Source organism: Myotis brandtii, unplaced genomic scaffold, assembly GCF_000412655.1.
Source record: "Myotis brandtii unplaced genomic scaffold, ASM41265v1 scaffold1441, whole genome shotgun sequence".
Taxonomy (NCBI): domain Eukaryota; kingdom Metazoa; phylum Chordata; class Mammalia; order Chiroptera; family Vespertilionidae; genus Myotis; species Myotis brandtii.
In genome coordinates, this window is record NW_005355164.1 from 65,152 (window position 1) to 75,995 (window position 10,844).

Sequence of the window (10,844 nt, forward strand, 5' to 3'; positions counted from 1 at the left end):
AGGAGAGGGGAGGGGAGGGGAGGGAGATATTTGTTGTAACACTTATTTATGCATTCATTGGTTGCTTCTTGTATGTGCCCTGACTGGAGATTGAACCTGCAACTTTGGTATAGTGGGAGGACATGCTAACCAACTGAGTTGCCCAGTCAAGGCAACTTCTTTCTTTCTTTCTTTTTTTAGGGCAACTTATTTCTTGATTACCATCTCAATTCCTACCGTAGTTCTTTGGTTCTGACTGGAGCAGTTTCAGAGAACACCAGTTTGCCTCTCTTTATTCTCTCTTCCCACTATGTGGACACTTAGGATATTCGTTCACTTGTTTCCTTAGTCTCTTTTCAGGCACATGAAATATACATTTTTTTTCATATTTGAAGAGACTTTTTTTAGAGTGGCGCTAGGTTCACAGCAAAATTGTGAGGGAGGTACAGAGAGTTCCCATTTACCCCTTCCTTAAACATACATAGCCTCCCCCATTATCAATATCCCCCACCAGAGTGGTGTATTTGTTATAATCAATAAACCTACATTGACATACCCTAACCATTCAAAGTCCATAGTTTATATTACTGTTCACTCTTAGTGTTGCACATTCTATGGGTTTGTACAAATGTGTAATGACATGTATCAATCACTATAATATTGTACAGAGTATTTTCACTGCCCTAAAAATCCTGTGTGTTCTACCTGTTCATCTCTTCTCCCTCCCCAAGTATGCCTCAACCTTTGATCTTTTCATTGTCTCTGTAGTTTGCCTTCTCCAGAATGTCATATAGTTGGAATCACAGTATGTAGCCTTTTCAGACTGTCTTCTTTCATTTAGAATTATGCATTTAAGGTTCTTCCATGTCTTTTCATGGCTTGATGCCTCTTTTTTTTCCTGAGTAATGTTCCATTTTCTGTACGTTCCACAGTTTATTTACCCATTCACCTACTGAAGGATATCTTGGTTGCTTCCAAGTTTGAGCAATTATGAATAAAGTTGCTATAAACATTGTATACAGGTTTTTATGGGAACTTAAGTTTTCAGCTTCTTTGGATAAATACCAAGGAGCTTGGTTGCTGGATCATATGGTAAGAGTCTGTTTAGTTTTGTAAGGAACTACCAAACTGTCTTCTAAAGTGGCTATATCATTTTACATTCCCATCCCACTAGCAATGAATAAGAGTTCCTGTTGCCTCACATCCTTGCCAGCATTTGATGTTGTTAGTGTTTTGGATTTTGGACATTCTAATAGATGCATAGTACTATCTCGTTGTTTTAATTTGCATTTTCCTTATGACTTATGATGTTTATCATCTTTTTATGTGCTTACTCGCTATCTGTATATTTGGGGTAAGGTTTCCATTAAGGTGTTTGGTCCATTTGTAAATGGGGTGTTTTCTTTTTAAAAATTTTTTATTGATTTTTAGAGACAGAGGAAGGGTGTTTGAGAGAGACACATCGATGTGGAAGTGAAACATCAATTGGCTGCTCCCTGCATGCTCCCTACTGGGGATCAAGCCTACAACCTGGGCATGTGCCCTGACCAGGAATCCAACTGGCAACCTTTTGGTGCACAGGAGGATGCCCAACCACTGAGCCACATTGGCCAGGATGGGTTATTTGTTTTTCTGATGAGTTTTTTGAGTTCTTTATATTTAGATAACAGTCCTTCATCAGATATGCCTTTTGCAAATATTTTTTCTCAGTCTGTGGCTGTTGTCATCCTTTCTGTAGCATCCCATTTTATTAAAAACACAATTATGTAACTTCATTTATCTTTTCTTATTTTTCTCTCCCATACTTAGGACCCAACTTTGCCCAGTCCCAAGCCAGCCAAAATTCAGACAAAACCCCCCAAAGCAAGAGGTAAGCAAGCCAGCAATGGGACATGTGTTACAGTTAAGGCAGGGAGAAAGCAGAGAGTGTAATGGGCCTGCAGGTAGCTGGAACTTACTGTCTCAGATCTAGAACCTGAGAAAACATGGCAGGATCATGCTAGTGTCATTGGAGAATCTGTAGCGTCCTCATTTCTGAATATTGAATTATAAAATCTTAGAAATGAATGTTTTAAATTCTTAGCAAGAAGGATAACTTTCTAGAGAAGAACCATGAGGAGAACCATGAGGAGAACCATGAGGAGAAGATGATGGGGATGGGGGAGAGGGGAGAAATATTGGGGAGGGGAGAGGAACTGAAGGAATTTACTAGATTAAGATTAGCAGAAGATGCAGGGCAGAGACTTAAATGTGGGGAATCAATGGACCCTTGAAAAGTTGTTATTTAGGGAGAAATAAATGTTCTTCATGGTGGGGGTGTGGGGTGATGCAGGCATAGCAGATGGACGAGATGGGACTCAGCAAGGGAAGTCAGTGAAGAGATCTCTTGGAAATGAACCTGCAGCTGCTCCTGTACCCATAATGGGAAGGAAAAAAGTGCATGGGAATTCAGATCCTGACCAGCCAGGTAAGGCTCTCCAGTGGTTCTCAACCTTCCTAATGCCGTGACCCTTTAATACAGTTCCTCATGTTGTGGTGACCCCAACCATAAAATTATTTTCGTTGCTACTTCATAACTGTAATTTTGCTACTGTTATGAATCGTAATGTAAATATCTGATATGCAGGATGTATTTTCATTGTTCACAACCCACAGGTTGAGAACCGCTGCTAGACTTTGGAAAAAGTTTGGGGAAATAGGGTTCATGTCTATATCTCCTCTCCCTGGATAATTTTAAATCAATTCTACACTTTTTAATTACTTTAAAAAGAACAAAAACTGGCCAAAATGGCATCTCTCAGATTGTAGAATGCAGTACACACTATCTATAATAATAAAAGTGTAATATGCTAATTAGACTGGACATCCTTCCAGACGACCTTCTGGAGGAGGCTGGGGCTGTGAGAGAAGCCCGGGTCCTGGGTGCTGGAGGGAAGCTTGGGTCCCAGGTGCCAGAGGGAAGCCAGTGCTGGTAGCTGGGGGAAGGAAGGCCTACTCTTGCACAAATTTCGTGCATCGGGCCTCTAGTAGAAACATAATGGTTGTGGATTTGATTTGATCCAGAGACCCCAAAATGGTAAGGAGGAAGGAACTAACATTTATTGAGTATTGTCATGCAATGGCTAGATAGATATGTCTATGTTGTTCCCTTTCGTTTTTTCAATATCTCTATGGCTGGATATTTACCATTTCAATTATAAGGAGACTGAGGCTCAAAGAGTTTAAAATTTGCTTGTCTCATGTCTCTGTCATACGCTTAATCCATGGCTTGAATCCAGGTCTTTCTGACTCCAAAGCCTATTTCTTCCTATTGAGAACAGTAATCTTTTCCAGAGTTTTTTTTTTTTAATATAAATTTTGGAGTTTGATTTGTAAAAGGTAAGGACAGATGACTTAATAAGATTCTCAGTTCTTTCACTTTTTCATTTAGGTCCTGAGAAAAAATTTAAAGCTCCCCAAAGCAAGGCTTTGGTAACCAGCTTGTCTGAAGAAAAAGAGGTTCTAATGGTGTCAGAGGGCCTGAACCTACCAGCTCATCACAGGGCCTGTCTTGCCACGGGGAAAGAAGAGCCTGGACCTCAAGAGCTACAGGAGGCTGGAAGCTTCCCTCCTGACGATGAAGCCTCCAGTGACCTGGATCTTGAGCAACTCATGGAAGATGTTGGAGAAAAGCCAGAGCAGAGGGTGGAGCTGCAGCATAGAGATGAGGAGGAGTTCACCTTCTTTGAGGAGTAGTTCTGTGCTCTCGTGTTCTCTTCCCTCTTCCCTGAGAGTAGGAGGGAGAGCCTCTCAAAGGGCCCCAGAGAAATATTGGGATTGGCCATTGACTACAAGATTAATTCGCTGAAGTCAGGGTTGTATGGTTTATGTGTTAATAAAATAGGTTACTGGCTTAATTGGTTTGGTTTGTCTCTAACTACCTTTTGGCTTCTCTCCCTCCTCCTCCATGTCACTAACATCATTGGTTCTGGTGGGAGGCCTGCACAGCATAGGAATCTGGGAAGGCAATGATACCTGAGTTCTGGGAGAAGGACATAGAAAAGGACAGGTCTGGGTTCAAATCCTGGCTCACCATTTACTAGCTATGTGGCCTGAGGAAAAGCACTGTAGCCATTCTGGTTCTTTGTTTCACGTCTCAAATGAGTACATCCAATACCATATAGGGTTGTTAATGTTTAAATGAGGTAATGCATAACACAATACATGCCAGTTATTATTATAAGGGAAGTAGAGTGGTTAGACTGGGGGGCAGACCTTGGGTTCCAGGCTGCCTACCAGTGTTTGGTAACATTGTTTCCAGGCCTGAGGCAGTGAGCTATCTATTATAGTTCATTTTTGGTGAGAAGGAGAGAAGTTGAAGGTGACATCAATTTTTTTCTTAGATGCATGCAGGCAAATCCTACAGGTACTTTTATTTTTGTGGGCAAGGGAACAAGACGAAGAGGGAACTGGAGCAGATGGCTGTTTTTCTTTGGTCCTTGGTGGCCTTTGACCCCTGTGGCTTCTGAGTCATCTGTGTCTGGCTGGGATTATTATGGGAAGTGGTGATCCTTCTGTGCAGCTTACTCTAAGGAGGTCATCATTCAGTCACACTCCTTAGGTCTTTAACATAGAGTATAGGGTCTCTTCCTGGGGGCTCTCGTGGAGAAGGTGGCTAGGAGGTGCTGTCGGTGAGGGTGAGGTTGAGTTGGAGAGGGTAAGGGAGGCATAGAGGATGCCGTCAACCTGCGTGAGAACAGAAAGAGAAGGGGGTTAGAAGTGGAGGGGGAGCTGACCTCATCTTACATAGTGATCTCATACCTGAGTGCCCTGCTGATACCACAGTCCCTCTATTCTTTCCACCCCTACTTCTCCAAGCTTCTCTTTAATTCTTTCAGGCTCCAGTCTGAGCTACTTACTTTTGGGTCCAGCTTGGAGTCTCTATGTAGTCCTAAAAAAATAAAATAAAAATGTACCAGGATCAGAGGCATGGCAGCCAAGGTAGAGAAATGGGCAGAGGGCTCAGTAGTGAGGTCATCTGCTAGGTCAGGACTAGGGTCATGTGGGAGGGATGGGTGAGGCATGGGAAAGAGGAAAACGCTGAGGGGCACGTGTGTGGGGAGAGAGTGTGAAAGGAAGAAGGAAGGGCCAAGGTGGAGTGTGGATGGTGGTAGAACTGACCTTTATGCCCAATGTTCTCGTACTTCTCCTCAGGGTTATGGAAGGATCCCCTGCATGGGAAGGAAAGGGTGGGAATTGTGTTAGAGGCTGGGCAGAAAGGAGTCAAAACCTGCATCAGGCTGGTTCTCTTGGGGGTTCTGCGACCTGCTTGGACCTACTCAGAAGATGTAGGCATTGGTTTGAGGCTCTCAGAAGGAGGCTGCCTGGAAGAGCTTTGAGAGGCAGTGTGTGGTGTAGCCCAGGAGAGGCCCCTGAGTGCCACCTGAAGGAGGGCTGTTCTAGGGAACTGCTGCTGTAGGAAGGGGCACAGGAGGAGAAACCAGAGCGGTGAATTCCTGTCCTCTCTGCCTCGGTTAAAACTGGAGAAGGAAAACTAGCGACGCTCATCTCACAGCCTCTGGGTGGGTGCTCAGGCCTCGGTCCCCAGGAGGAGACACCATCCTGGGATGGGTGAGTAAGGCCTCTGGCAAAAGTCAGGGAGGGAGAGAAAGGTGGGAGGGGGTTTAGGGAAGGGAAAGTGTAGAAATGGGAAGAAGGATGGAGAAAAGGAAACGGGTGGGAGGGTGAGGAGGACCAGTGCTCAGGGCAGGAAGGAGATCCCAGCACAGAGGAGAGGAGGCCAGGCTGGGAGCTGAGGGGGGAAGGTGCTCTGAGAAAAGGCAGATGGCAGAGATGATGGAGGTAGATGATTCTGTGGCCACTATGGGTGCATCACCAGGGGAAAGGCAGATTGGACAATGAGCAAGAAAGAGGAAAAAATGGGGAACAGGAAGATGTGGGAAGGATGATGTTCAAGGTGGAAAGAAAATAGGATGAACAGAAGGAAAAGCTGAGAAATGGCCATGAAAGGAGGAGAAGGGGGTTACAAAAGAAAGAGAAAGGGGAGACATTCTGGGAAAGAATTACAGAAACTGCTGGAACTCCTAGGTCCACTGTTCTTGATTTTTTAAAAAAATTTTTGGCTTGTTTGCTTTTTAGGAGCCGGAGTCTCAGGAAATGTAGAGCCTAACCTGTTGGGGACATATGAGGATGTGGATGTTAATGTGAAAGTGGAGGATGAGAATAGCTGTGAAAGACTCCCTCACACTGTTCTCATAAGGACACTTCCTGTTTCCCGAACCAGCACCCCCATTGGAGGGCAAGCACTCACCTGTCTGGGGCTCTTGCTTTCTTTCCACCTTGAACATCATCCTTCCCACATTTAGTCTGCAGACCTGTAGAGGAACCAACAGCATGTCAGTGTGCCATCCATGAACAGCATCTCTCCTCCTGCCTTTCTGCTTCATCCTACTCTGAGACCATCCTTGGATAAACCAGGGCAGCAAAGCAGCTCTGCTGAAACCCCTGTTGGAAGGGCCTAGGACTCAGAGTGGCACCAGCTGGCATCCTGAGGCTGCCCACACCTCTCCTGCTTTTGTCCTCAACACCAAATCAGGAGAGCAGCTCTTCTCTGCACCCTGTGCCCCCTTCACCCTCCCCTCTCTCCCTAACTTTCCCTCTGCTTCCTTCCTCTTTCCTTCAACTCCTTGCAATCCCTCAACCTTCTCCTTCCACTGCTGAGCCTGGCCCACCTTCCCTCCCTTCCCCCCCTCAGGCACCATCGCTCCTCCTGCTGTGACAAACCAGCTTCTTATGCTTTCCTTTGAGTGGTGGCTGTTTCTCTCTCCTACCTCTGAACCTCAAGGCTGGAATCTGTGTTTACACTGCAGCCTGTCCCTCTCTTCCACCGAGGACTCTGTTGTTCCTCCCCACCTCCCTGCACTCTCCCCCACCACCTCCTTCTCAAATCTCTCTACAGCATTTCCCAAGCATTTGGCCCTGGTTCACACACATCCTCTCCACCGCTGCCCACCTTCCTGTGAGGTCTCATCATCCACAGGGACCATCCTCTCAGGCACTGGACTCACCCATCCCCCAACTCCAGTGACCTCCACTCCACTCTGCCATACCTTGGACATTATTTTTTTTAATCACTGGGAATGAAAACTCTGAAATAGTAAATGCTAGTATTATTTTTATGCTGTAGCTCTGTTTCCTCCCAGCCCTCTTTTGTCATCATCCCCTCCCCGTACACCTGTGCTTTGACCTCCCTGAACTCTTGTCCCCTGATAACCCACTTTCTTGCAGGTTATCCAGGCTGAGAGTCTTCCACTCTCCATTTGTGCCCTTTCACCAGCTTCCTAACCTCCTGAGTTCCCCTGTCCTGCCACACTGAGCTGACAGATCGCCAATCCTTCATGTGTCTATGGCACGGAATGCTGCTTGCTTACCCAATATCCATTCACCTCCTCTTACTCAGTTACAGAAACTTGATTTTATTTGGAGTGGCAGTGTGCGCCCCTATGGATAGACGTGGGACATATTATATTCTGGCCAATAAGATATAAGGGAAAATATGGGTAGGACTTCCAAGAAGGCTTCTGGACTATATCACATTTTTTCTTCATCTCTGACCCTTATCCTTACTGTCAGGAGAACAGATAACTGGGGTATAGTCTTTTGTAGTTTCCGTCTTCCTTCTGTTTCCCATTTAGATTCAGAAATAATGGCTGGAATCTTTGCAGCCACCTTGGACCATGAGGCAGCCCTCAGGGTAGAATCCTGTATCCAGGACAGTTAGCAGAAAGGTAGGAACCTGAGTGCCTAAGGACTGATTTCCTGTGCTGCCTGCTTCCAGTTCCATTCATTCATTCATTCATTCATTCATTCATTCATTCATTCATTTATTTAATATGTTTTTATTTATTTCATAGAGAGAGGGACAGGGAGAGATAGAAACATCAGTGATGAGAGAGAATCATTGATCGGCTGCCTTCTGCACGCACCCCACTGGGGACCGAGCCCACAATCTGGGCATGTGCCCTGACTGGGCATGTGCCCATGACCTCCTGGCTCATAGGTCGAAGCTCAACCACTGAGCCACGCCAGCCAGGATTTTTTTATATGAGAGAGAAAAAATCTCTCTCTCGTATCTAAACCACGGCTACTTGTGGTCTCTGGAGCTAGCAGGTGAACACAACTCCTAACCAATGAGTCTTAAAGGTTTCTAAACTGCATGGCTGAATACTGGTGGGGAAAAACACAAGCATGTGCAATGATGCTTTCACAGATTTATGGCTTCATGCCTAATCAAATCCTTAAATACTATCTTCCATTTCCTCAGTGACTATATTACATTTTCTCTTCATCTCTGACCTTCATCCTCACTCTCAGGAGTAGCCACTGTGGTATTTTCCTTGCTGAATGAAAAAAAATCCCTATTTCTTATGCAGTTGAATTTATCAATATTTTTGTTTATTACTTTTTGACTTTGTATCATACTTAGGGAGGTCATCTCCACTCCATGCTTCCAGCACTATGTATTGAATTACTCAGTTGTCCCCATTGATTACCGTTTAATTTACTAAATTCTTGCATATATTTGAGTCTATTTTTATCCTGCCTATATTTTGAGTTTTTCATTTTCTTCCATTACTTTATCTTTTATCTGTTTGTTTATTATGTGCTAGTATTGCAGCTACTCTAAATGCATTATGCTTAATTGTCATGACAACCCTGGGGTAATTACTAATATTATCCCCATTTTACTGATGAGTAAGTTGAAGTACAGAGTAATAGTACCACTGTAACAGAGTTGACCCAGCCAGGATTGATTGCAGGCAGTCAGATTTTATGCTCTTCAGCTTTGTGCTTTAATATCTAAGAGGGCAGCCTGGCCAGTGTGGGTCAGTGGTCGACCTATGAACCAGGAGGCCATGGTTCAATTCCTGGTAAGGGTTGTGAGCTCCATCCCCAGCATGGGGTGTGCAGGAGGCAGCCAATCAATGATTTTCTCATCATTGATGCTTCTCTCTCCCTCTCCCTTCCTCTCTGAAATAAATAAAAATATAATAGAATAACTAAGAGGGGAAATCTTGTTGCAAATTTTTAAAACGTAATTTAAAATCAATTTTGGATGCTGTTGGGGCATAAATAATTAATGCCTCTAACCCTGCCCTCTCTTTGAGCTATAAATGCAAACATCCAAATTTCTGATGGACATCTCTACTCACCTGCCCATACAGGTATCTCAAATATAACATATCCCAAATTAGAGGAATCATTTTTCTCCCCCAAATCAGGCTTTTAACTTGCTATGGTCCCTAATTCACTTGGTGGTTTCATTACAGCCTCACTCACCCAAGTTGCAAACATGGGACTTCTTCCTGCTCCCTTGCTGCTACATCAATCTAATCATCAAGTCTTACTGGCTCCCTCTTAACCTTTTCCAGAATCTGACTCTCTCCACAGACCTATGTATCTGCAAGGTGAAGTGTGTAGTTGCCTCTTGGCTGCTTCATGTTGCTTCTGGAATCTTGGATGTGATTTATGAGGTCTTCTTTTCCATAGCACTGAGCTGTACACTTAAATATGGTTAAAATGGAAAATTTTATAGTGTGTGTCTTTTGCCACAAGCTACTTTCAGTTCCCAGAATGGTTTCCTGTGCTTGGAAGAACAGAGATCTCTATACCACCCTCACCGCTTCCCTGGCTAATTCTTTTTTATTCTTTGAGACTTTTTGCAGATGTTACTTCTGGAAAGTCCTCCTTGGTTCCTCTCCTTCCTCCCAATCTACCATAGTTCTTTCCAAGTGAGGCAATTAGCCCTTGAAGTACCTCCTGTTCTCTCTGAGTTCCTTGAAAGCAAGGAACTGCATGGCTGAGTACTGGTGGGGAAAAACACAAGCATGTGTAATGATGCTTTGTGCATGAGTAGGGTCCCTAGGCCTGGAGGGCGATCAGGGCTGATCAGGGCCTTCCGGCTACCAGCCAGGGCCTTCCTTCATTCTGCGCCACACCCTGATGGTCAGTGCACGCCATAGTGAGTGATAGAACTCCCAAGGGGACACTTTGCATATTAGCTTTTTATATATATACTAGAGGCCCAGTGCATGAAATTCGTGCACGGGGGGAGGGGGGGCGGTGTCCCTCAGCCCGGCCTGCACCCTCTCCAATCTGGGACCCCTTGGGGGATGTCTGACTACTGGTTTAGGCCCGATCCCAGGGATTGGGCCTAAACAGGCAGTCAGACATACCTCTTGCAATCCAGGACCACTGGCTCCTAACCACTCACATGCCTGCCTGCCTAATGCCCCCAACTGCCCTCCCCTGCAGGCCAGTTCTCCCCCAACTGCCCTCCCCTGCAGGCCTGGTCGCCCCCAACTGTGCTCCCCTGCTGGCCTTATTGTCCCCAACTGGTTGTCCCCAACTGTCCTCTCCTGCCAGCCTGGTCACCCCCAACTGCCCTCCCCTGCCAGCCTGGTCACACCCAACTGCCCTCCCTTGCAGGCCTGGTCCCCCCCAACTGCCCCCCCCTGCCGGCTTGATCATCCCTAACCCCTTGCCAGCCTGATCTCGCCCCTAACTGCTCTCCCCTGCCAGCCTGATCACCCCTAACTGCCTCTGCCTTGGGATTATTAGTATAGATAGATTATATAAGCTCGTCAGATGTCGGAAGATGTCTGGTCGGCCTGATCTAATTAGCATATTACCCTTTTATTAGTATAGATTATTAGTATAGATAGATTATATAGGACTAGTAGTCCTGCACACATATCCGAGCGCCAGTATGTCACTGCTGCCCTCCTGTAGCTCTCCACCCGCTGCTAGACCCTCCTGTAGCTCCCCCTCCCCCCCCCCCCCCCCCCCCCTCTCCCTTCTTCTTT

At 45.5% G+C, this 10,844-nt stretch overlaps 2 protein-coding genes across 9 annotated transcripts in view; one reads left to right on the plus strand and one right to left on the minus strand.

Annotated features, from left to right (window-relative positions):
• The window catches only part of ZCWPW1 (zinc finger, CW type with PWWP domain 1), a 24,462-nt gene extending 20,587 nt beyond the window's left edge, over positions 1–3,875 (plus strand). For all 4 annotated transcript variants that reach the window (XM_005861144.2, XM_005861145.2, XM_005861146.2 and 1 more), the window contains 3 exons: positions 1,789–1,849; positions 2,312–2,446; positions 3,410–3,875. In XM_005861144.2, coding sequence (XP_005861206.1) covers positions 1,789–1,849; positions 2,312–2,446; positions 3,410–3,714 — 501 coding nt within the window. In that variant the 3' untranslated portion in view covers positions 3,715–3,875. The remainder of the gene's footprint in view (positions 1–1,788; positions 1,850–2,311; positions 2,447–3,409) is intronic.
• A 483-nt stretch (positions 3,876–4,358) lies between these two features.
• PILRA (paired immunoglobin-like type 2 receptor alpha) overlaps positions 4,359–10,844 on the minus strand; it is an 11,669-nt gene continuing 5,183 nt past the window's right edge. For 2 of the 5 annotated variants that reach the window (XM_005861148.2, XM_014535523.1), the window contains 4 exons: positions 6,290–6,353; positions 5,140–5,189; positions 4,878–4,909; positions 4,359–4,704 (listed from right to left, as the gene is read on the minus strand). In XM_005861148.2, the coding sequence (XP_005861210.1) occupies positions 4,576–4,704; positions 4,878–4,909; positions 5,140–5,189; positions 6,290–6,353 (275 nt within the window). In that variant the 3' untranslated portion in view covers positions 4,359–4,575. The other 3 variants (XM_014535520.1, XM_014535522.1, XM_014535521.1) reach the window with 3 other exon arrangements.